General features: G+C 35.7%; 1 protein-coding gene across 1 annotated transcript in view; it reads right to left on the bottom strand.

The window, feature by feature from the left end:
* Positions 1–16428, bottom strand: part of LOC128239044 (adhesion G protein-coupled receptor L3-like) — a 30955-nt gene extending 14527 nt beyond the window's left edge. Inside the window, exons 1-16 of the mRNA XM_052955475.1 lie at positions 16172–16428; positions 13353–13439; positions 12189–12336; positions 11911–12083; positions 11396–11518; positions 7303–7461; positions 7099–7179; positions 6310–6390; positions 6030–6128; positions 5648–5736; positions 3617–3799; positions 3430–3501; positions 2678–2789; positions 2307–2399; positions 1801–1882; positions 1463–1559 (exon numbers count right to left, since the gene is read on the bottom strand). Coding sequence (XP_052811435.1) covers positions 1463–1559; positions 1801–1882; positions 2307–2399; positions 2678–2789; positions 3430–3501; positions 3617–3799; positions 5648–5736; positions 6030–6128; positions 6310–6390; positions 7099–7179; positions 7303–7461; positions 11396–11518; positions 11911–12083; positions 12189–12336; positions 13353–13439; positions 16172–16265 — 1773 coding nt within the window. The 5' untranslated portion in view covers positions 16266–16428. The remainder of the gene's footprint in view (positions 1–1462; positions 1560–1800; positions 1883–2306; positions 2400–2677; positions 2790–3429; positions 3502–3616; positions 3800–5647; positions 5737–6029; positions 6129–6309; positions 6391–7098; positions 7180–7302; positions 7462–11395; positions 11519–11910; positions 12084–12188; positions 12337–13352; positions 13440–16171) is intronic.
* Between the last annotated feature and the right edge of the window lie 10925 nt (positions 16429–27353).

The following is a 27353-nucleotide window of genomic DNA, read 5'->3' as shown; positions in this document are numbered from 1 at the left end:
ATAGTTGCGCTTTATTATAGCGATGCCATATTTCTATAACATCGGACGGGGAGTGTCATGGATCTGTATGAAAGAGCGTAGTGTTATACTATAGTAATTTCGTTAGTTTTATACTTTCGCTCATTTTTGACGATTCTCTTCATAAAAGCACATGTTCCACTGGTTCCCAGTTTAAGTTTGTCATTATAACATTTCATAGAATGAGCCGGACTTCAGTTCCGTACCTCCATTAGAGATAGTATTTAGCCTTGCGGTTCCCGCAAACGTTGAGAGAAGCTCCTTCTCGCCAATTTAAGTAAATATTATCTGTCCTGCACACAGTGTAAGTACTTTTCCTGGCACTTCACTTTGTCATAGTTTTATCTATATCATGTTTAGAATGTATCTTGTAACACGAGCATAATAACGTTATCGTCGAATTCCCGAGTGTTCTCGCACTCGCATCACTTCGTACTCATTTGTTTATAAGCACATCGTGTTATTTTAGCAATGTTTACTGTAGAAATACCACATGCTCGAATATGTTTTCTTCAGCTAAGACTGTCTTACAGAGTATTGTGTCATATTTAAAGATTTATAAGGTTTAATATGTAGAGAAATACAGTATTGACTTAGAAAATTAAGGTTTAATTGTACTCAGTTTATAAGAAATGTAACGTGATTACAGTTTCCATCAGCTTATATACTTTCTAACAGTAAAGTGTAGATTTAGATCTTATATATAGATCTATTTAAAATAGAATCGAGTATTAAAGTATAGATCTAGATCTGTGTCATACATATTAATAGATCTATATCTTTTGTTACACAGGCATGTTATTCTAGAATTATTATGGTATTTTCATTGTCTCTTTTCAGTCTTTTACCATCATATGCACAACTTAGAATAAAGAATCGATAACAAGCTTGGATGTGTGGGTTTATACTTAGTGCCCAATATAATCGACAAAGCACCGTCTTATAAAGGGGCAGCACATCCCAATTAAACAAACTCTTACACAGATATCAAAATATCATTCTAAATATACGTTGGGCTGCCTTGGAAAGGTCAGTGTAAAAAGCTACAGGGACACGCCCAGTTGTATTACAGAAAAACCCCATGTTTAACGGCAAACGGCTAGGGCATAGAGACACTGGACGAGAGACATAAACGTACACACAACATAAACTAACTTCATACGCATAAAGAACTTGTATCAATGATTGCTAAGGTAACCGCCTTTGAACTGTCGGTAAAACACGAACTCTTTGGGCATATAGACTAAAGCAAATTGTATAAAGTGATAAGGCAACTACAAGAACTTAACAACTAAGTAAAAATGAGCATAGCTATATAATTATTAAAAGGCGCAAAGGTGTTAAACAAAACACCACAAGAACACACAACAGAAGAAATAAACGGACAGAGATCACAGAAGTATGAAAAATCGAATGTCAGATATGTATTTAAACAGTTACATACATCAAATACATGGAAGATTATCCTGACGTTCTCATTCTTGTTTTGATGTCCGTGAAAACTAAAGGACAAGACTGGACCGTTGATTGAACTGTCTAACCTGGCAATCAAAACAACCAAGAACTTTTAATAATTCGGTGAATGTTATATTCTAAATCATGCAGGAAAATTGCTCAGTTTTGTCGTTGTGCACATTTTATTTGCTAAACATTTTCTTCTTAAAATATAGCTACGTATTGATATCACTCAATGCTAAATACCATTTCTTTGATTATGTTGTACATTTTGTTGATACGTACATTATGCGAACAGAACGTTAAGAGAACAGAAATTATACGTACGAGTCGATATTTTTTGAAGTGGTAGGCAACATTCCTGACATGTTTTTAAACAAGCCTCCGCTAAATACTTTTTTACCTTTTTCTGTTTAACAAAAAATATTCTTTTCAGAACTTGAACATTTGCAACGACATTCATAACAAAAAATCGGGCTGAACCATTTAAACTTAACAACAGAAAACATCAGAATCGATAATTACAGAAAAACAAAATTCGTTCGATATCACATAATATATTATATGTTGACAATTTTCAGAAAATATATCCGAGTTGCAATTAAATTACACTTATCAAAAATGAACGGTATGACCTTAAGACAACAGTGTTTCGTTTTAATAGTAAACAGAATGTACGAGCATGTAATCAAATTAACATTTTTCAAAGGAATAACCATAAATCTTTTACAGAGTCATAAACCTTTCTAAAATTAAATTTAAAATTAATTTCTAATGCACTGATTCTATCAGTTTTACGTCTTACTTATAATTATGTTACTAAGCACGATTACCTTGCCCACAGCCGACGACGATCTGATCAGTCGTACCGGCAGCAGAGGGAAAACTTATGTTCACACATTTGTCAACATGCCCTATTTCTATAACTAAAATATTTGAGATATAAAATGATAAGGTTTAACAAGCTTACATGTGTGCAAAAGAGATGTGTTCAAAAAAACTAACAGAACTAAGGAAAACACTCTTACACTAATTCTGATTGGAAATTTAGAAACATAATAACGATCATTCAAGCTATTTTTATGATATATTTCTGTATTTCTTTTTTACTGTTTCTGGTCCATTGTTTTGATTTTGTAAACAAACAAATGCCTATGTTTTATTTAATTATAACACAATTCCTAAATACTTAACAAACACTTACACATGTTCGGCTTGTCGAACGTCTTGTTCAGATCTCCGCTAGAGTTTGAGTTCACAACTTTCGTTATAAACCGGTCGATTGTGTTTATTACTGCGTCGGCACCAACTCCTTTCTGTTGTTCAGAAATAATTCGAACACGAACCGTAAGTTATATTTGCAACACAATGGCAATACGTATTCATATATCAGTCAAGCTTTATATATTATATTACTATAACTATAGAGAATGATCATTACTTAAGGTGAGGTGCGTATCAGAAATTAGATAACATTTTTCGTCGTTGTAAAATTGTAAATATAGATATACATATTAAGTATAAGCTTTAACATTCTGACAAGTTAGCTCAGTTAGTATCGCATCCAGCTAATACACCGACCGATATTGGTCCAAACCCCACTATAAGCGAAATCTTTCTTTACATCTTTACTGTTTTCTTTCTATTGATATATATATATTAAGTTATTCAGTAATTCAGGACAAATGTTGAAATATTATATGTTGACCATTTTACATCTCTCGCAGTAAGATTTATAAGCAGAGGGTTACCTTTAATACAGTCCAAAGGAAGCTTGTGGATATTGTCACATTGGCCATTATTTATTTTGAGTAAATAAAGGAATTAATGAACATCAGTGTGTAACTTTATATTAAATGCCATCATTGTGAAACAATGAAAAAAGAGAAAGAAAGAAATCGGTATAAAAATAACATTTCTCAGATACAATTTCTAACATAAATAAAACATACATACGTCATTAATTAAACTTTTCCATGATGATGTCGAATTTCCATTCAGTAAATTATTCGCAACTTCGAAGAAACTCTGAAATAGAGAAAATATGATCGAAAAGGGTACAAACACACAAATTTGTGATTGTTTCGAGGTAATAATGAAGTTCATGTTGGTTTATATTTCACTAACAATGAAAAGCACATACGTCAGTGTCGTTTTCGATTGTAGCAGAATTGATTTCGATGTCTTCAATGACTTTATCAAGGATCTGGTTAACATTCTGTAGATCGCCCGCTGTTGGTAAATTCTCGCTACCAATTGTCAAGCTATTCGTTTCCTGCTTTAACTTCGACAATGCCTCTGTAGAATTGAGGGAGCCATTAAACACCTACAAATTAAAAAGTACAGTAGGCATAAATACAATAAATCACAGCTCAATTAGCTTATTAGGACAAAGCAGTGTGAATGTTTTGGTCGAGGTATATGCTGTTTTACCGTTGGGTACTATGTCTCTTTAAACCTTTAAACTCACGAATACTTTGATGTGGTTTACACAAATGTAACCTAACACGTCTGAACAATTTACTCATACACGTCGTTTTTTGCAAACTGACTTATCTCAGAAAGACAGAATCGCATAATGAAGAATACTTTTTGTACGAACTGTACATGTGTTTCATTTATGTAACATGTTTTATTCACTGCGAATAGAAAATGTAAAAATAATCCATGTGGTCAAATTCGATACTTGTTTGACAGGAACCAAAACACAAAAGTTGTTTATCAGCAGTTTTTATGTCCACTTATAATATTCTCAATACAAGTTTGGGACCCAAACCAGTCACCTGCAATTAAATTAAACGGCAGATATTGTCTTCATTCATGAACAAAATGGATCTCTTACCCAAACGCAACGTCTTTTTCATTCAATATTTATGCAAAAAGCTACAGAAACATGCTCAGTAGCAAGAAGTTTAAACATAAACCCGGTTTAGTGGCAATGGGCAAACGCCAAAGATATAGATCACAAAATCACAAACAAGACACAAGTTCGACTGTGTTGGACCTATCAAAAGCTTTATTATGAAAGACTATAGCTTCTAATTCTGTCTAATTCTTTCTTTGTTGACAATGGTCTGCCCGCGCCTATCTGGCTGCAATAGTCCTTTATATATAAGTTTTACTTTAGTCTTTTTTGTTTTTGAGTTGATGCTGGTTCCGGTGAGGCTTATAGTTTTAATTTTGTTATTATTGATAAATTATTGGACACGTATGATGTTATGTGTGCATATAAACTCCGAGTGAAATCGTGTACCAGTGAACTCGTGTTTCACTTACCGGTCCAAAGCGGTTCTTCCATCCTTCTTTATAAGCTATTTTAATGAGTGTGTGGTATGTTTGTGTCTCTCATTAAGTGTCGTTTTCATCCTTATGCTTGGCCTCTAAACATGGTTTAAATGTGTTGTGTTGACTTTAGGGTTTGGCTAAGTAGTTTCCATTGTATTGTTTTTCAAAAAAGTTGATTTTTCGATGACAAAGAAGGAATTTACACGCACCGGATGGTTAGGTTAAAAAGCCAAAAAGGTACTTTACTGTTTTGAGAGCCGCGATAAATGAGATTATGATTGTCCGACAGCGCCGATATCTTATAAAGAATAAAAGGCTTCGTTCTGTAGAGTCACGCCGCCTGTCCTGGCCGAGGCTTAATCAGCTACCGATTACATAGTTAAATCGTTATCCAAGAGAGCCTCATGCTGTCTTTGCGACGTGCACACGCAATCGGATCTTAATTTAAAAACTGTCAATAAATGCAATTTTGTAACTCCGACCGCTAGTGCTTGGCAACATTTCCCATAAAACAGCCATTTTGTGCTGTATAGTTTGTACTGACATTATGTTTAAAGAAATATTCTGCCCTCCTATGTATATTAATTTTGTTTGATTGGAGTTGAATGCGTCGTTCCGTTTTTATCAGCATGGTGCATGTCAACGATTCCCTCCTTGCAATAAACCGTTAAAACTTTCAGATGACAATATCTATCTAAAACATATTCAACTACCAATTATGTCAACTGAATCCGTATTTGACGAACTTCTGTTGTATTATTTGATATTTTTAACTGACTCGTACCCTAATCATATGGTCGAAATCATAGCATTTTAACGGGTACTTGTACGTTTCTCTAAATAAATACATAAAAAATATTAAAATTCTATAAAGAATAGTCCGATGTACCTGAGAATGTAAATCCTGTATCGCCCTCCTTGTGCAATTGTTAACGGGGTTAAGATATTTGCCTGTTTGGCAACGACGATATATATCGCCTGGAATACAAATATTATTTTTCTTATTGTAACGTGAAGTAGAAACACCCAAGATGTTTAGATATGCATGCAATACTCTTTGTAAAACAACTTAAGCGTTTGTTTTCTGATTGACTTAAAAAAAACTCAAGAAAATGATAATGGTCAGTCGACGGTTCATGACCAACCGATGTCTTCCAAAAAGTACATCTGTTAAAATACATTACAATCAATGATACAAAATCAAGACGAGAGTTTAGAGCCGATTTAAACTTAAAGCAAACCCTATCACTTATTCTAAAATGAAACTGTACCTTGGTATTTTTCAGGGCATCTATGTCGAGATATCTTCCCATCAAGAGCTTCTGGCCATACCACGCCATTTTCTGTGACTGCAGTGCATGTGATTGGCCCTGAATAAATCATTAAAAGAAGTTCATGATTTATTGATGACGATTATAGATAAGCTTGTCTAAAATATTCAAGCGCAGGTTTGGTTTAAACATGGCACTGGTTTCTAAATTGCAACTATGTATAACATATCGGCAAAACACTATCAACCGAGTTACAATGTGAGCATGCAGAAACGTTAACCTGCTTCAGGGGGCGCTTTATCCGTGGTATGTTCTCCATTATCAACTGTAACATTTACTGAAGCGCTGTCTTCTTCGTTACCTTGCAAATTAAAGAAAGACTGTGCAAAGTTAGTTCAATAGGGGCACACTTTTTCATTCACTTGCCAAAAACTCTTAGACAGGAAGCTAAAATTAAAAGACCAAATGAAAAGAATATTTAATTTCAAAAACCGACCAAAACAACAACATGTCATTTTTTCGTATAAAACAAATAACATTCAGGTGCAGGTTTGGTTTAAACATGGAGCTGGTTTTGAATTTGCAACTACGAACAACATATCGGAAACAACACTATCATTGCGTTGATAAGATTTATCTTTTGCGTTTTATCTTTATTAAGAATTGTTGGGATAAGAGTGAGGTTTGCGCACATAAACTGGTTTAAACCCCCAGCAAATTTACATTTTACTGCCCGTTCCAAGGCGGTACCTAACAATTCTTGATATACCTACCAATTATGTATATATGTATTATATATATATATATAGTATTTATGCACTGTACTGTTTGTAGAGTTGTGTGCTGTTCTATGTTTCTTGTTTGTGAATTTGTGTTCTATGTCTTTGGCGTTTGCCCATTGCCACTAAACCAGGTTAATGTTTAAACGTTTTGCAACTGAGCATGTTTCTGTAGCTTTTTGCATATATATTAAACATGGCGTTGGTTTTGGGTGTGTGACTACGAACAACATATCGTCGGCAGAAACGCTATCAATTGAGTTATAGTATGTGCATACAAAATTATTAACCTGTTTGAGGTGGCGTTGTGTCCGTGGTTAGTTCTTCATTACCATTTGTAACGTTCACTGAACCGTTTTCTTCTTCGTTACCTTGCGAATTAAAGAAACAAAGTAACACAATTCTGTTAAGTTAACATCGACATTATTGATTATTAAAATATATATACAAAAATGAAACGCGCCTTATAATAAAATATGATTGAATGAACGTACCTTCATAAGTGCAAGTGACATTTTCCCAGGCATCGTCATCAAGACAATCCAATACCATAGAACTAGCAACAAACCCGTTTTCACAAGTAACAACTGCATATTCACCACAGCCTAAGTAGTTTCCATTCATTATGTTAAAGAAGTTGTCAGGACCACACGCTGTGAACAGATGAAAAATGCAGTTATTAATATTGATTAATGCAAAGATATCAAAATATACCCAACGGCACATTCAGGTACATCGTTGCTGCGAAATCTAGCAGTAGAATAGGTGTTGACAGTTTTATGGTAATGAAAACAGTATGTTACCGAGAATTTAAACGAATCATGAAATTGTTGCTATGTAAGTTTTAAATATAGTGTGCCTTTGTGTGATATCAACCAGAAACTTGAAACATCCCGGGGGTTTTCTAATTTATAAGATTAAAAAATAATTACTGGGAAAATTACTACTACATACATCTAAAAGCATGCCAGAATACAACGTTTGGCTTCCTTTTGGCTACTGGGCTTGTTTCTGTAATTATTCACATAAGTTTTCATAGAGCCCCTTAATCGTATGTTAGACATCAAACAGGATAACCAAATGTTTATTAAATACAAGGAAGGCTTGGCAGACTAGGGTTGGTTGTAGACAAAATGTGTTTGTAAAAGCTCAGAGTTTGCCCTGGTAGAACCTGTCTGGGTTTGTTGTTGTTTTTGCATAATGAGTGGGCTTGACGGAAACACCAATTAGGAGTATTGAGCTCTTGAAATCCTCTCTGTAATAATAAATGTATGTAATGGGCTTTATTCCAATAATATAGAGGATTGTTGTGAACCTCCTGCGTCTTAAAGAGATAGTATTCCATTGATTGGGCTCACACAAGGCACTCGCTAGGCTTAGGTAGAAACACTGTACATTAAACCTGGGCCAAAAGGCCGTCAAGTTTATCTTTACTAAAACATTACACACAATCTCGGAGAAGCAATCGTTAGACTTCTACAGACTTACACTCGATACAGTTATTAGCTTTCCGCTGAATGTGTATACATGGAATTCAAAGAGATGGTATATATGTATTTTGGCTAAGTACTATATGAGCTTAAGTATTGGTAACTGGATTTTTTTTATGGGATAAGAAGAGAAGAACGACTGAAACTGTTCTGTGATTTTAAAAATGTTATGACCTTTTTAAATGAAATCCAGTCAAACATAATAAAGTAATATATATCACAGTCGATATTGGTTAAATTTTAATTTTGGATTAATTTTTTTATTTTTATTTATTATTATTTATTTATTATTTTGAACTTCATTTTGGTTTGCTTCGTGTTGTATATCATTATAAAATGAGATACATATTTTAAAATTAAACAGTTACTATGTGAACAGATTGTTTTGACAACCGCCTTTAGTAACAAGTATTTGAATCACTGGGATTTCTCCTAGTTGCTTTCATAAAAGCTTTGATTGTTTTTCTACAGCTTATGTAAGCAAACTAATTAAAAACAGGCAAATTCGTTGAATTGATATCCCCCGCCGGATTTGGCAAAGCTCATTGGAAATGAAAAATAGGTGGAATATCATCATATTAACATGTAATATGGGTGCAGACAGATGGACTGTTATGGACATTGGATATGAGTTTGAACAGTGTGTGTATACCACGTGATAAATTGCTAGACCCTTTGTTGGTTTAGGTCATTGAATTATGCTTTTTTTCATTGAGTACTGCATTATTTTGTAAATGTTTAAAAACAATTGTGAAAAAATAACAAATTCACATGCCGACCTTGAAATAATCTTGACCTTTGTGTGCAATATATTAGAATGATTGACATCTGTACATAATTACTACAGACATTGAGTCAGTATGCATGTCTGTGTTAGATAGTTATAATACAAATAGTAAGACTAGTCATGGGCTCTAAAAATGGAGGCAATTTTGGCTTTAGTCTTGATTACCATTGGTAGCCTGCATGGTGCCAGCTGTCCATCCTCGCTTAAAATAAACTTTAGACATTCCCGACACAAATATACCAACAAACTCTCTGGACAAAAAAATGCACACTTATACCTCTAGGGGAAGTACTGCATTTTAATCGTTATTTAAGCTTCATTTCTGTTTTTCAAAGAAAGAACACGGCCATTAAACGGACAGATTTCAAAAATCGGAATGGTACTGTGTAAGAACCCTTTTATTGGAAACCGGCTACGATTTCGTTTCAATATTTTGCGAACTGTGGTGCCCAAATCGGACTTGTTCATTTTGAGATCTGCTGGCATTTCAAGAACACTTCGTTGCTTACACAAACCGTAACATTCTCGCGCCTGCAAATATAACTGTTATGAAAGATACTTACGCCGGATCACAACAAAACTAACAAGCACTTCTTAAAAAAGGATATAAGCACATAGTTATAATAAAGTGGTGGTGCTGTTACTCTAGTGATGACGATATCGAGTAGTGTAGGCCCTGTTATTTTGCCCGAAGTAACTCAAAGGTTTAGACTGGTAACAATTATATTTAAAACGTGTTCATAGGAGCTGTTTGTCTTAGTGAAAGTCATGCACCTATTTATGCCCGTTGCATTTCTGGCATGCTGTCAGATTCATTAAATTGTCAGGATTTTTCTTAAATGTAGTGTTTTGCATTATGATATACATGTGTGGCTTCCAGGGCGTGCTTTATATTGTTTGGTCAGTCAGAGAAAAGGTCTTGAAACTGTTTTCCTTTTTTCTGTTTAATAGAAAAGGGCATTTTTTTCTACCTCTGAAAATCCCCATTTGTAATGTAAATACAGTTAAAAGGCGTTATATGTACGGTGTTGACATTTTGCTTTCATTTTCAGATACTAAACTTGATCACTTGGCAATACAGTGCATTGAAGAAATCTTGACAGGCATTCAAAGACGAGTGTGTGCTTTTTCATTATAGGATAGGTAGCCATATTAGAAAAATAATATATTTTAATGAACTTGGTGGCATTCCACAAATGCTACGGGCAGTTATCGGTGCATGTCCTTCGCTACAGCATACAGCTCAAATAAATACTATTCTAACAAAAGATACGCGTTAAAAGTCAAACTCTTTATGCTAGCAGATTTTAAGTTATGCACAAGTCCGATTCAGGGGAAAAGCTTATGGTATCACTGTGACAGTGCGGCCAATATTGAAACGAAATTGTAGCCAACCTGCATTGAAAGTGTTCTCAAACAGAACCACATTCTCCGATTTTCAATATATGTCCGTTTAATAAAATTATCAAATTAAATATCAATCATGGTCACGTTAAAATGATTATCTTGTTCATAAGCACAAGGCACAGCTGCACCACGGAAATGTCGACAGCTCTTTTTCTTTGCACTACCGTTAAGTGGTGGAGCTTAGTTTTAGTTGCCGTGATGAAAAACACAATGTATAGCTAAAATAATATTGGAGAATTAGCCCGAAGACTATGACAATAATTCATGTGTTCATAAACCTGCTTTAAAACGTTACTAGTTGGTAGTCATATACAAACAGAACCTATAATGTAATATGCGCCAGGTGCAGGGCTCTTTCAACGACAGTCGGTTTAAACAATAATAAGATAGCTACTCCACCTACTGAACTTATATGTTAACTTGTTAGCAATATCGTAAACTACAACAGTTAAACCATACTTTTCCATTTCAATCATCGGCATGTGATAGTTATGCAGTGTCCTTTTCAAGCATATACTTAACAGATATATTTACGATATTTTACAACCACAAACACTGTTCGCAGTTCTAAGCAGCTACTTAGTACAAACATGGTAACCCTTTACTCTACCATCGAGTGACCCGCATCCCATTTTGATTTATGTTTTGATATTGATCATTTGTATGCTTAAAGTCGCAACAGTCACAGTTCCAAACAATGAATGATTTCAAACAGTGTTACCATGATGAAATCAAATTGATATTCCATTGTAACAAAAAAATATCCTCTTTTCGCAATCACATTATCAAATTTAAATGCTCTTGATATTCAACGCTTCTCAGATCGACAATGACATAATATATATTGAATACATTACAACTAAAGACGTTTTGTGAAAACAAATATACGTGAAAAGTACCTACCTAAATCCAACAAATTGTCTTCGTTGCATTCCGGATGGCCTAAAAGACACGCGTACTGCCGCCGAGATCTATTTCCTTTCACACCAACATAATCTCTCCAATCAGCATCACGACAGATGGCATCTTAAAAACCAGAATAAAAGTGTTTATTGAACAGCGATTATGCGTTTCGCGTTAAAAAGAGTCGTTCAATTAAACAATTGATAATGGGAACAGGTTGTTTCACGCATGCTTTAAATGGCTAATGTTGTATTCAAAAGTACGTACAACATTATTTACCATCACAAATGGCCCTTATTATTCTTTTCCTTTTAGTATATTCTTCAGCAGACATTTTTGAAATAATGCCTGAATATTATATTCAAACAAAATATAATATTGCTGCATTAAGCATTATACGTGTGTAAATATCAATTCATGTAAAATATGAGGTATCTACGATCAATTCAATTCAATGAAATGTACGACATTTGATGAGAATTGAAGTATTGGGAATCACCAGAAAGGAGAACCACCTGTAGCACACAGAACTCCTACATCCTCATAGTGTTCACAGTTGGTACGCCCCAATTTATCATGAGCACAATCAGCAATGTTTGACTCATGTCCTAGGCAGCGAACATCGTCTAACCAGATGGGTCCATTGCCTTCCCCGTAATAACCTCCCGATATAACAATAGCATCAGTTCTAAAACAAAGAATATAAAACTGTACATGTCGTAAATATAACCATATTAAAAATATTTGCACTTTAGATATAAAAGTATGTAATCGATCAATTAAAGATTCTTACACATTTATGTGCAGCATTCTGCACACAACCGATGCGGCATTTGTGTCGAAGGAGTCATCACATATTGTTCCCCAGCGTCCATTTACGTACACTTCGACACGACCTTCATCAGTTGTGCGTCCATCAATAAGCCGCACTTTCGTATCCTCTGAAGATATGTATAATGTAAGTGCATATATTTACTAAATACCGATAATTCGATATCGACTCATTAAAGTTCTTAAAAACAATTCAATTATAAAATAAAAAAGAGAATGAAATCACCGCCATTCCAAAACTTTTGTGTAATCTGCCTCGTTTTCACCAAGTCTATTCAGTGAAAAATCCGAAAAGTATCTTAAATGAATACTTGTTGGACCAAATCACTTTGTAAATGACTTATTTTTGTGCCATTCAGATTGTTTCTCAAAGCTAGAAGAAAGAAATGAAATTTTAAAACGATTTTATTCTTTCCCCGCACGCTTTGTTTTGTCAAAGGCCTTAAAAAGAAACAAACCTTATTTGGCCTTTGTAATAAAATAAGAACGTTTATAAGACCGGGGGCCGTATTCAATAAGCAAGTAATATTGAACTAAAATATTAGAGATTAGAAACTTAGTGTTTTAATTTGCCTGTATATTTGCTGACCAATAGGCGGACTGGAAATCACTGAGGCATGTCTAAGGACAAGGATAAGACCAGTATTGAATACTGGCCCTGTTTCTTATCTTAATTTTAAGTTCAATCTTAGTTGCAGATCCATGTCCATCGACTTGTTTACTTACTACAGACCTTACTCCAAAAGATGGTGTGTATCGCAAAATAAATAATGGTTGACCATCGGAAATCGTTTTGAAGGTTTTTCTAACGTTCTTAACCTATTGGGTTTAATCTACTTTGTTTCATCTTGATGTTTGATATCATTCATATTAGACAACATTACCTCTAGCCGTGACTGGATAATGCAACATTGCAACTTTTAGAGATGTGTAACGATAAAAAAAACGAATCCGTTGTAAGTTTTGTTCACAATGCATACATCCTGAAATCGGCATTAGTGAAAAAACACAATAGTAGAATAATATTACATGATTGTTTTGGAAGGGATAATGACTACAATTTCAAAGTACTCACTACCAACATACCTAAAACACATGCAATGACAACATTATTTAACCGATGTACCTGATAATTTTGGCTCTAAAGTTGACATAGAATCTCCAGAACGATCAACTTCGTCATTTCCATCTTGCCCTAATGCGACTGATATCCCTGTATTCACAAATAAGCTTTTTTGTACAAATGTATATGCTTCGCTCAGTTTTTTAACTCTTGGACAAACTATGAATCTGACAGCAAATACAATGATAAGGTTAAATGATACCTTACAGGTTGAATGTTTGACCGTAATAGCTTAAATAGAATACAATATCATTTTTAATCACTCCAGCAAAATTGAAGGGAATTATCGATACACTCTCAGTGAATTGAATAACTTGGAACTTGGAATAAACATTATGGTTTAGGAGGATGTTCCGTGTGTAATGTTATCAAACCTATTCAATTTGGATACTCGAACACTTGCACTTATTTATTTTAACTGTTATAAAGAAACAATTGCAAACATGGGAGAAAATAGAGATAACTTAATATCGAAAAAAGAACATCATGACATAATTGTGAGTTTTACAATGAATGGCGCATATTTCATTATACATGTAAACATTTATTTGCTTTTTAATTAGCTGCTTTGATTTAAATAATTTAATGTAGCGCATTGCCTCTTTAATCTAAACATTTTCTGAATGGTTACTATATGCGACACAATTTGATTAGCGATGTTTAGCGCGGCTAACCTTTTATGAAACTTATAAACTTAGATTTAATATTTCACCAACATTGAACGTATTACAAAGGACCTAGTTCATTACAAAAACAATTTGAACTATAGTTTGTCTGTCCTAATTTGTAAATAAGTTGACCCGGTGTCAATTATATTTAAACGGTTTTATTTTGATACTAAACTTCTAAATTGCACCGGAAATGGCAGAAATTATCTCAATGAGCTCCTTATAAGCGAACAGTTATGCAATGGAATTCCCTTTCTCATCAACACTTATACATGTAGTTACTGCTAAGTTGCTCTCTGGACTCGCTCTTCTCGACAAATTTTCGCGCCGTTTTAAATATAAACTCATCCATACTTTGAGCATCATTAATTGTTCTATAATTGAAGCTCCAATATGTCCTCAATGAAAACATAATGCTCTTTTTAGTGCTGAAGCCAGCACGGTACGTTGCAATTGCACTTCGTTTTTGCATTATTGTACAAATTACGTGTTATGTTTCCATTACACTGTGTGACATTAAAATTTACAAATACAGTAAAACTGCGATCTCTCAAGGACGCCGTGGTCCGAGCTAAAACCTCAAGGGAACCAATGTATCAAACGACCTACGTTTCAATTTCCAAGTCTGTTATGAAATGTCTTTCCGTGTATTTTAAGTTTGAATTCGTCAATCCGAATGTTTCTTTCGACACCGATTATGTATTGCATTGTGGAAATCACTCATATGTTTAAATGCTGCCGTATGCTAAATGGAAAAATTAAAAAAAATGAATAAATGGTAAAGTTTATTTTTTACTCATTTACATTTCTCACAATTAACTTCGCGTCATCAACTTCTCATAATTATCAAATGCCCTTATCAACTATTAGCGATCATGCGTAAACAGTTATAAACAGTTATTCACACCGTCTCAAATTTCGTTTGAACTGTCATTGAGTTTTTTACTATTTGTGGAAATTTTACCACCTAGCAATGTTTTGCTTATTTTGGAACACGCGTTTTGGAAAAGTTTGAAATTATGACCTCGAGGGAGTCATAAGTTTTTTTGCATGATTTGTGTATTTTGGACCGGCTATTGTGATCGCCTCCTCGACTTATTAAGGTTTCGATGCAGCGTCAGTATATTTTATATGAAAATAGAAGGAAAAATGTTCGAACTAAGCTTTGATCTAGAGGGAACGCCAGTTCTCCAACGTCCGCCTGTTCGAACGACCGCAGTTTTTACTCATTCGAACCCCATTGACTCGAGCTCCCAGGGAGAGGCGAAATACCTCGAGCCTCGTAAAATTCGAGCCAAGCGGGATTGATTTCCTTAAGAAATCGGTCTTTTACATCTAGATCGAGCCAACGAGGAGATCGAGCAAAGCGAATTCGAGCCATCGGGGTTCGACTGTATGTAATTGGTATAAAAGTAAAGGTAAGGACAATATCTCTTAAAAATGATAGTATTTCTTATATTTGTTACAGTGTGCAAGGGCATTGAAGGGTCAACATCCCCAACCCCGCATACTCGTATCACTGTAAACATATTTAAGCTATTGCAATTGCACTTCGTTTTTGCATTATTGTACAAATTACGTGTTATGTTTCCATTCACACTGTGTGACATTAAAATTTACAAATACAGTAAAACTGCGATCTCTCAAGGACGCCGTGGTCCGAGCTAAAACCTCAAGGGAACCAATGTTTCAAACGACCTACGTTTCAATTTCCAAGTTTGTTATGAAATGTCTTTCCGTGTATTTTAATTTTGAATTCGTCAATCCGAATGTTTCTTTCGACACCGATTATGTATTGCATTGTGGAAATCACTCATATGTTTAAATGCTGTCGTATGCTAAATGGAAAAATGAAAAAAAAAATGAATAAATGGTAAAGTTTTTTTTTACTCATTTACATTTCTCACAATTAACTTCGCGTCATCAACTTCTCATAATTATCAAATGCCCTTATCAACTATTAGCGATCATGCGTAAACAGTTATAAACAGTTATTCACACCGTCTCAAATTTCGTTTGAACTGTCATTGATTTTTTTTACAATTTGAGGAAATTTTATCACTTAGCAATGTACTCGTATCACTGTAAACATATTTAAACGTTAAGCGATATAAAATGTGCATACAATTGTGAAATAATATGCAAAAGTCTTACCAATAATCGAAGAAGAAATCAAAAAGTCCGTTATAACGAATACCAAAATTGTGCTCGTATAAAACATATTCGTGAAAACAACAGCGACAGACATTGAATCAACTTTCCGTGTGACTCATTTCATAGCAGTGTCAAGCGACTAACAATAAGGAAATAATTTTAAAAGCTATTTTTTAGCACTTCAATTTCATTTCATTTGATCTACACTTTAGCATTTTATGTTAAGTGTAAGAGCTTGTAAAGACAACAGGCACTCTAGCGAAAAATCATGCCACACATGTAAATAGTTAGCATCGACATACAAGTGTACTATTTTTAGAACAGACTGACTCACTTGAAACGAAAACAAGAATCTACTTGTAAAAAACAAATTATCAATTACTCATTATTAAAAACGCCATTTTGAAGACGGAGAACTACCTACAATTTGATTTAGAAACTTTACATAACCTCACTTGTTAGCAACTAAAAGAACTGTTGAGAACTAACAATGAAAGTGTAAGCGGTTAAAATGCAACATTATTTTCACGCATGTTTAATGTAAGGAAACACAAAAAAGGGCCAGTATTTTACGCAGAATACATAGAGACAGAGTTTAATAAACGAGAATCGTTTTGACATTTGGGAATGGTTTTCTATTTTGAAATACTTAACTCCATAATTTTCTTCAACTGTATAATTATAGATAGATAGATAGATAGATTTGTTCATGCATATATAGTTCACATTTACAAACAAAATATCACATGCAGTTATATTAAAGTCTGTTTAACAAAGAATTAGAGGTAAAATATATACTTAATCACAACGACGAAGAAAGAAATACCTGGTAAAAACGTCTGGCACTATATATGAGATAACATCTGAGAAATACTATGCAAGCTAAAAATCAAATAAACCGAATCACCATTAATACAATATAAGATCTGCCAATACCACACATTTCATACTAACAATGAGATGTGATTTCACTTTTTTTAAAGTATACTCTTCTTTACTTTTTTAACTGTATTGAAAAGCTGTTCTAGTCCCGGGTTGCTTGATAAAAGAAAGTATTTAAAAAATAAGGTCAGCCTGCAGCACCTTAAAATTGCCAGCATTATGTCAACTGTTGCCATGTTAGTATGATGGTCATTTAGTATCAAAAAAATATCTTGATTGTTTAATCCTATTCTTTAATTTAAGTCATCCAATATTACTAAAATCGAGACTTAAAAGGAGATTTCTACAACCATAGCCATATATTAATCTAACAACTTTGTTCTGAGTGACCTGTAAGCTATTCCTTTACTGTTTTGAGTTACCACATTACCAAGATGAAGATACATAGTCGAAATGACATTGTATTAAGGAATTACTCAAAGATGCACTCTTACTCCAAGATAAGATGTACCACAATTAATAATAATGTTTTAATATTCCAAAGAGGATGAATAAATGTCGAAAATAATGATTCTTAAGAAGGATACCGATTTTAATTTGAAAGTAATGAGCAAAAAACACGGTATTTTTACCTTATGACACTATAGTAGACCACAGTAAATCTTTTAGCATTCACCTATCATTTAATATTTTTGCACTTTATGCTATTAAATACACGGGTAAAATCTTGTTATCAGTAATTGATATTTTTCATAAATTCACCATTTTGTAAGTTGTTAAAGGTTTCTCAGTCACATTGATGTTTGTTATACATGTGTATGTATTATTTTGAATAAGAGTGTCGCTTTAACAATTTTAAGCTTTATATCTAAAAGCGGTTTAGTCAATACGAACATTGCAATCTAGAAATTACTTTACTGAGAATAGTGTCAACAATAGATGTACACAGATAGTTCATTGCCCAGCATACTAATAATACACATGTTCTGAAGTTATAGTATTTGACCATTGCAATGTACATGTTACAACTTTTGTTACTCTCCACTTAATACTGTTTTCATGTTCTTTACCAAGTATATTAATTATAAGATAAGGTTTTTTTGTGTGAGGAAATGACAACACTATCATAACAAAGCAGAGGTCCGACTATGCTTCCTTGATAAACGCCTCATGAGATGTTTATAAAGTCAGACACTGTAGTATTAACCTTGATAGCTTGTTTACGACCAGATAAATACGGCGGATACTACTCAATTGAATTCACACACATTTCTGTTAACTTCTGACATAGAATCATGTAATCTACGGTATCAAACGTCCTTTGCAGATCCAACATAATCATTCATGTATACAAACATTTGGAATTTTGGGTTAATATGGTCCGTCAGATGAATGACGCAGGAGTTAGTTGAAAGTTTACGTCTTAAAACCACTTTGAAATTCGTACATTTAAGTACTCCTTGTTTGACAAGAAACGATACCCAAAAAAACTATACATAGTATGCTTACAGGTCGATGGTATGCTACAACAAAGCTATTTATTTGTTAAACAATGGTTTAACTTACGCCTTTTTGAGTTCACAAGGTACAATGTTACTAGTGATTAAACTGTTTACCAGATATGGTATATGTATCTTTGGAAAGGTGCAGTGCCTTCTAAAAAAAACGTGCTTGAGTGTTATCTTATCCCGTGATTTTTGAAAACTTCAGCTTAAACAGTTCTTTTTAAATGTATTCTCCTCTGATAGTGTGCAGTCTAAATGTTACAGAGTCAACTTTTCAACAAAAGTTAAGGGTATGGAAGTAAAATAGGTTGTAAAATGTTATGCAATCTTACATTGTTCAAAGTAAAAGTTCACTTGCGACAGGTAAAAAGAGGGTTTACTGGATATGCATACTTTTGAGTACTTGGTATTATCAATATAAGCACAACATTTAATAAGTGTCCAGATTTCTCAAAAATTACAGTTCACATCTATACTACGGACAGTTTCACCTTTTCAACATACGGAACAAGGCAATTCTCCTTTCTTAATATTTGCCCCGAATTATCAGCATCCAAATACCATGGTCCGCTATTCTAAGCTGAGCATCTGGAATGTGCCTCGTGACCAACAGCTTCCATCTGCACCATTGGTAAGACTAAAAATCAACAGAGCTCGGGCGGACAAACAGACAGGTGGTAGACTCACGGTCACTTCCTATGATCCGCGTGCTCCACGTTTCATGGACCACACAGCCTTCCACAACCATCAGAAAGAGCTTGAAGACTGCATGCAAAGATTTTTCTTTTCTCATGAACTACAAGCCTTACTTGAGAAAGATTCCATTAATTTGACATTAATTTGACAGATGATCGTTTTGTTCTAGGGTGGTGTGTTGCATTTGCTATTTCATATTGTCTGGATGGTTCGGTGCGAGACAAATTCACGTTCCTGATGAGCTGGAAAAAACTATGGAAGATAAACAGTCTTTGCTTAAATTTGGAAAGGCTGCTGAGTGCAATCGTTCACCTGTTACAATTTTAAAGCATATGATTTATTCTGATGTATGTAATGTTGCCATTGGGTATAAACCGAAGACAATTCCATAAATGCTTCGAATCGATTCATGAGAAATAAAGGAAATGATGTTGTTGCGGAGAAAATTGACCTCGTAGTGTGCAAAGACTATAAAGGCATTGACAGGAGTGTAAATGGATTCGGCAATGACTTGACTTCAGATTCAAGTGAAAGCCGTAAATTTAAATTCCAAAAAAACAGAAATGACATGTCCATTGCAGAAGCTTGCGACAATAATTAGTCTGCTTAGTGAAGGACTTAAGTAGATATAACGGTATCTTGGAAAGCCTACTACTATCAAATCCAAATACATGTGCTTGTTCTAGGACTTTCTCGGGCAGCCTTTTTGACATGGCTTTCAAATGAACATATCCAAGTTGAAAGAGTTTCATTTGAATTTGATGCTTACCCAAAAGACTTTGCCGGCATTGAAACACTTATATGAATCAACGTTTGTTGTTTAAGGACTATCCTGGGCAGAATTTTTATCATGGCTGTTATATAAACATGCCCATGTTAAAAGAGTTTCAATTGACATCGATGCATTGCCCAAAAACACTTTGCCGGCTTTGGAACACTTCTTGAAACAGCGTTTGTGCCTGAAGCTGCTTTCAAAGAGAGTGAAGCATGGGGTGGTACCAGCAATCCGGGCATCATATGTTGCATACTGTTATGTGTACACTGTCAGAAGACTCGAAAACTGATACAACACATTTACAATGTATTATGTCACGCGTCAGATAAATAAAGACATCATACATGTACACATACTTTGTCTAGCGTTACTTGTCTAAGTTATTATTTTTGTTGATTAATTAAATAAATTATGCTCTTTTATTGCCAACCAATGACCTTTTTCATTCGATTTTGGCTACTTCCTTTCATGATATTAAGATTAAACGTCTTGTCTTCTTCTTACGATTAAAGTAACGCTGCATGAACAAATGTATTTAAAAGAATAGCGAATAGAGTGCTGAATTCTCGAAACTACCTTAGTCTCTTATAACAGTATTACCTAAGCGCTCATTGTTGCATTTTGTCCCAATTATGTAATAACCATTTTAAGAATAGCAATCTTCGTGCACGGTGAACCAGAACTCGGTGTCTTTAAACCAAGTACTCAGTGTGTGGTGCACCATAACTCGGTGTCTATAAACCAAGTACTCAGTATGTGGTGCACCAGACGTCGGGGTCTTTAAAACCAGTACTTAGTGTATGGTGAACCAGAACTCGGAGTCTTATAACCAAGTACTCATTGTATGGTGACTAACAACTAGGTGTCTTATAACCAAGTACTCAGTGTATGGTGACCAAGAACTCGGTGTCTTTCAAACCAGAACATAGTGCATGGTGAACCATAACTCGTTGTCTTTCAAACCAGTACATAGTGCATGGTGAACCATAACTCGGTGTCTTTAAAACCAGTACACAGTTTATGGTGAACCATAACTCGATGTCTTTAAAACCAGTACATAGTGCATGGTGAACAATAACTCGGTGTCTTTCAAACCAGAATACAGTGCATGGTGAACGATAACTCGGTGTCTTTCAAACCAGTACATAGTGCATGGTGAACCATAACTCGGTGTCTTTACAACCAGTACACAGTGAATGATTAAACATAAATCGGTGTCTTTCAACCCAGTACACAGTGTATGGTGAACGATATCTCGGTGTGTCTTTCAAACCAGTACACAGTGTATGGTGACCAAGAACTCGGTGTCTTTCAAACCAGTACACAGTGCATGGTGAACCATACCTCGGTGTCTTTAAAACCAGTACACAGTGCATGGTAAACCATAACTCAAACCAGTTCACAGTGTATGGGTAAACCATAATTCGGTGTCTTTCAAACCAGTACACAGTGTATGGTGAACAATAACTCGATGTCTTTGAACCAGTACATAGTGCATGGTGAACCATAACTCGGTGTCTTTCAAACCAGTACACAGTGTATGATGAACCATAACTCGGTGTCTTTCAAACAAGAACTCAGTGTACGGTGAACCATAACTCGATGCCTTTCAAACCAGTTCACTGTGCATGGTGAACGATAACTCGGTGTCTTTCAAACCAGTACATAGTGGATGGTGACCCAGAACTCGGTGTCTTTTAAACCAGTACACAGTGCATGGTGAACCATAAATCGGTGTATTTCAAACAAGTACACAGTGCATGGGTAAACCATAATTCGGTGTCTTTCAAACCAGTACACAGTGTATGGTGAACCATAACTCGGTGTCTTTCAAACCAGTACATAGTGCATGTTGAACCATAACTCGGTGTCTTTCAAACCAGTACACAGTGTATGGTGAACCATAACTCGGTTTCTTTCAAACCAGTACACAGTGCATGGTGAACCATAACTCGGTGTATTTCAAACAAGTACACAGTGCATGGGTAAACCATAATTCGGTGTCTTTCAAACCAGTACACAGTGTATGGTGAACCATAACTCGGTGTTTTCAAACCAGTTCACTGTGCATGTTGAACCATAACTCGGTGTCTTTCAAACCAGTACACAGTGTATGGTGAACCATAACTCGGGTTCTTTCAAACCAGAACTCAGTGTGTGGTGAACCATAACTCGGTGTCTTTCAAACCAGTTCACTGTGCATGGTGAACGATAATTCTGTGTCTTTCAAACCAGTACATAGTGGATGGTGACCCAGAACTCGGTGTCTTTACAACCAGTACATAGTGCATGATGAACCATAATTCGGTGTCTTTACAACCAGTACACAATGTATAATGAACCATAACTCGGTGTCTTTCAAACCAGTACACAGTGTATAGTGAACGATAACTCGGTGTCTTTCAAACCAGTACACAGTGTATGGTGAACCATAACTCGGTGTCTTCCAAACCAGTACTCAGTGTATGGTGAACCTGTACCCGGTATCTCAATTTTTAATGCTAAATACATTAATGCAAATTTGTTCAAAATGAAAACCACGAACTGTTCATTATGGTTTACATAATAATAATTCTAGAAAATATATTTGCTAACTTGTTTAAAGTGAAATGTGAAATAATCTTTGATGGCCCATTAAAGCTCAAATACTTAAATGGGGTTCTTGGTATTTACACTTCGTAGATTACTATTGAAACTGGTTATATAATGCACTGGAAAGGAATACATGTTTGTTCAAATCTGGTGTTGTTGAAAATTTAGATGACGGCAGTAACCACATATTGTTTTATGAATGAAATTTTAATGACACACAATGTAAAGAGTTACACTATACTGGTACATGGTAAATGAAAGCATCAGTGTCTTATTATGTAGGTTAAAGTTCCATTAGGACAATGAACTTACAAGTGTTGTTGTGTTTGTAGATTGACCAGGTCGTTCACTGTGTTGACATGGTTGATGAACCCTCAAAATTTCGATGCAATAGATTATGATTCTTGTAGTCGGTTAGTTTCTGAATTCTTAAGGGATATTTTTGCGAATAATCCTTTGGCTTCAGATGGGAATAATGAAAGAAGTTCATGTGACAGAAAATGTATCCAATTATAAATATTTTACTGAAGTGACCCTTTGAAATTTCCAAAACGTTCGGATATGTCAAACGGCATCTTCCTGATGGGATATTGAACGCTTTCATCCCGACTTATTTGTGCTAGATGTGTGGGCTTCTTCATGATCACTTGGATTTTTTAAATATTTCCTACATTACACTTCTTTCTATGAAATAGTAACAGGCATTGAATGAATCAATACTGGAAAACCTGTGTAAAAAGCCTTGCACTTTAATCATCACATGTTTTGTTCAGTCCACATCTATTTGACTCATAATCAGTTAGTATTTCACTAAGGTCTTCAATGTTTGGGCTCATTTTCACTTTTTTACGTACTTATTTCAATTTCTAACATTTCAACTTCGCTTGGTACAAGTTTTGTTTTTGAGTAGTTTTCATGATAAGTTAATATACATTTTGTTGAGTCTCTATGACCATGACATTCTCGGTCTGACATTATATGCGTCTAGGTGTGGTTCCAGAGGCCAAGCAGAAAGTATCAATTAAATTTGGCTGGAAAACATCATGTGATAATATTAAAGTGTTTATTTAAACAGATGAAAATGTATTAGTTTGATTTTCGAAGGAGGAGGTTATATCAAGTGACCCGGCAAATGTCCTATTTATTTAACTCTATCGTCTCTGGGTTACCATTATTGTCGAGCAATGCAGCAGGACAATTATCAGTTGATTTTAAATAAATGATGCAAATCATGAAAAATTAATTTAAATGTCGCTCATTTACCATGCTGTGGTTACGATAATGTTTTACGTAATTATATCCTTAATCCATATCCTTCCCAATTTCCGCAAGCTTCAAATTCCGCAAATTCCTAATAGCCAAAAATTAGGGGATACACGGGGGAAACCTAGTGTTACACTATTCGGGATTAACCCTGGCCCCTAATTACATTCCAATTTTTGCAATTGTAACCAACAGCATTTGATGGATATATTCCGCCAATAACCTGCACGATCCATCCTCCCAACCCAGGTTCAACTCCATGGTCAAGGGAGATAAATCCTTAAATAAATTACTAGAATGATTGTTCTTGCTAGGTTTATCCATAGATTAGACCATCATATGAATAGCAACACAAGTCAGAAGCATGCCGCCTAGAATTTTCCGCCACAGCAAAATTGTGTGAGCACTTCTAAACAAATTTGTCCCCCAAAATTCTAATCTAAATTTCAACATATTTGACTGCAGAAGGATCATTGAGGAACTTGATTAAAGCTGCCTGCAATGTGACAAGGTACATCCGATAACCAACTTGGGACAGGTGGACACCGTAAGAAGAGTAGAAACCAGGCGTTCTGCGATCAATATTTGAGACAACTATCCGACCACTATTTCTGCTACAAACAGCCTGTCGACCCAAACGATTTGCACGTTTTCTCTTTAAATCCATTGGTTTCGCAGATGCATCATCCACCCCCCTCCAATGCAACCTTAGGAGGATATCAAACGAAGCTAATAATGCAGTAGGGAAAACGCTACGTATATGCTTTAAATCTGAAAAGACATGCGCTTTGAATTCACCTAGCTCCATAGATGACAGATCATTGCCGCCCAAATAGATCACAATAATGCGCGGTGCCTTCCTTGACATGGTCTTAAGTTGAAATTTCGGCAACAAATCTTTCCATCGCATCCCAGGGGACCCCAGCCACTTTATATTAAAGCCATCGACCTTCAGACAGCCTCCACCTGACCCACTATGGGCCTGACCCGCGCTAGCCACCAGTGAGTCGCCAAATATCCAAATATGTGTAAGAACATCATTTAATTAGGTAAGTTCGCTGTACGGATATATGTTTTATAAGAGTCGGAAGTCAACCTCCCCATCCGTTGTATCTCACTATCGGAAACACCATCCAACGCTAACTGTGTGGCTCGACCAATGCGGAAACTATGCGATTTGTAATAAGCATACGATAAATGCACTTTCGTGATGGTTTTGGTGAGGACCCCTGAGAATTCAGCCCTAGTTAGTGGCCGCCCGTTCTGATGGAGGAACAAGAAACCATCACCACCTGGGCGTACCGAAATCCCCCTCCTTCGGGATCCTCATGGTCATAGGTGTCCTGCTAGTTTTGCATGCCAGACCGTAACCAATAAGGCTCTGTTGTCGCCTTCGAATACGAGATCGCTCCTGCGAAGTGGATCTGGTGACGTACCCGATAACGCCAGCTCGCTTACTCTAAATAAACCAAAATAAGCCAAGACATTCGCTGCCCTAAATAAGGTTGTCTCAAAATGCGAATAACAAACACTGCCTAAAGCGGTGTGTATCTTTGACAATATGGACTGCGTGATTGGGGCCCTGGTGTCGGGCCTTTTGCATGACCGACGACAACCCTCTAACATCTTCCTAACTACAAATGCGCTACATGGTCTGCCCAACCATGTAACTTATGATAAAAGCTAAGACCGGCAAGATATACAGAAATTGTCGAAGAGGCATAATGTTGCTCAAAACATCTGGCAATGAAAAGAACTATATGATTAATAGGTGTTGGCCAGAGAGAAGGCAATTCACATTCCAGCCGAAACTTTGTCAATGCAGCAACTGATCGTCGATAGACGCCTTTCGTGTTGCATGAAATACTAGCAGCTATTAATTGTGTTGCTGTGTGGTGAATATGCTCCATTTTTGAGCTGGGACCGGCTCTGGTTCTGGATTGGCCCTTGGAGCCAACTCTTTGAACCGCCTGATCTGTAAACGAGATAAAGAGTCACATTATAAGTTTTTTGTACCAGGGAGTTGCACAGCTCTGATCACGATATTATGTGTCAAACACTCAAGTGTAATACTTCTTAAAACCACCATTACATGATCATTTTTGGAGGTCATAATGTTTATGACCGCCACCACATATTGATTATCACAATTGAATTGAATTTTCTTGCTTTGCAGCTGGGCGCCCCATAACCTTATTGCCACCAGCATTGGGAATGTTTCTAAAAGCGTAATGTCTTTTGTTAACTCCTTCTCGTGCCAGCTATCAGGCCATGCATCACAGCACCAGTTGCCCTCAAAATACACACCAAAGCCCAAGCTTTTGCCACCTGCACTGTCCGTGAAAAGTTCAACGTCTGCATAACAGCACCAAAAACGATCATGAAACATAGAAATTCCGTTATACTTGCTGAAGAAAATCAACAACATTTCCAGATCGGCCTTGATTGCCCTTGTAACCCGGAGATGATGATGCGGCTTTGATAATCCACATATGGAATTGATGAGCTTACGGCAAAAAGGACGACCAGGAAGAATTGCTCTACAGGCGAAATTCAAAGCACCAATGAGCGACTGCATTTCCCGCAACTTTACCCTCGATTTTGCTACAACAGACTCTAATTTTTAACAATGTCCTTAATTTTCTCCAGAGGCATGCGTACAACAAGTTCGTCTGAATCAAGCTCTAAACCCAGAAAACAAAGAACAGTTACTGGACCCTCTGTTTTCTCGTCTGCCAATGGTACCCCCATATTTGCCATACACTCAACAAATACAGACATCAGATGCTGACATTCGGTAGTATCACATCTGCCCCTACCCAGAAAATCATCAAGGTAATGTAATAAATTCTCACTCGATGCTTTTCTATGCACACAAAATTCTAAAAAAAATGGCAAACTGCAAGGTTCTGCAAGAAATGCTACAACCGAATGGCAGGCATTTATCAAAATAAAATGAACCCCCAAAATGGAACCCAAGCAAATCAAAGTCATTTGGATGAACCGGCAAAAGTCTAAATGCACTCTTAATATTCATTTTGAAAAGCATTGCCCCTTGTCCCAGACCCTGTATCATTTCAACGGCCTTGTCAAAATTTGTGTAGTGGACCGAGCAAAGGGCTGGGTCAATAAAATCGTTAACAGAATTACCAACTGGATAAGACAGATGATGTATCATCCTGAAGTCTCCTGGGTCTTCTTGGGAACCAGTCCAATAGGTGACAAGCGAAGATTCGAAATTGGACTTGAAACAAATGGGCCTGCTAAACGACCTGCAGCAACTTCTTTTGCATTTTTTTCTAAAATTATGCCTCGATTTAAGTTTGCAGACTTAAGGTTAGTTGCAAATGAGGATTGCCTAGGACCGCTGTAATACAAAGGAAAACCAAATGTAAAACCATCAAGTATGACTTTAGCCTGATCGCTTGGATGCAGTTCGATTTGTAATTGTTGTATGTGAATTGGGGAG

The sequence above is a fragment of the Mya arenaria genome, chromosome 6 (assembly GCF_026914265.1).
Source record: "Mya arenaria isolate MELC-2E11 chromosome 6, ASM2691426v1".
In the NCBI taxonomy this organism is placed as follows: domain Eukaryota; kingdom Metazoa; phylum Mollusca; class Bivalvia; order Myida; family Myidae; genus Mya; species Mya arenaria.
The sequence above is the reverse complement of the archived record's forward strand: the minus strand, read 5'-3'. Positions and strand labels throughout refer to the sequence as shown.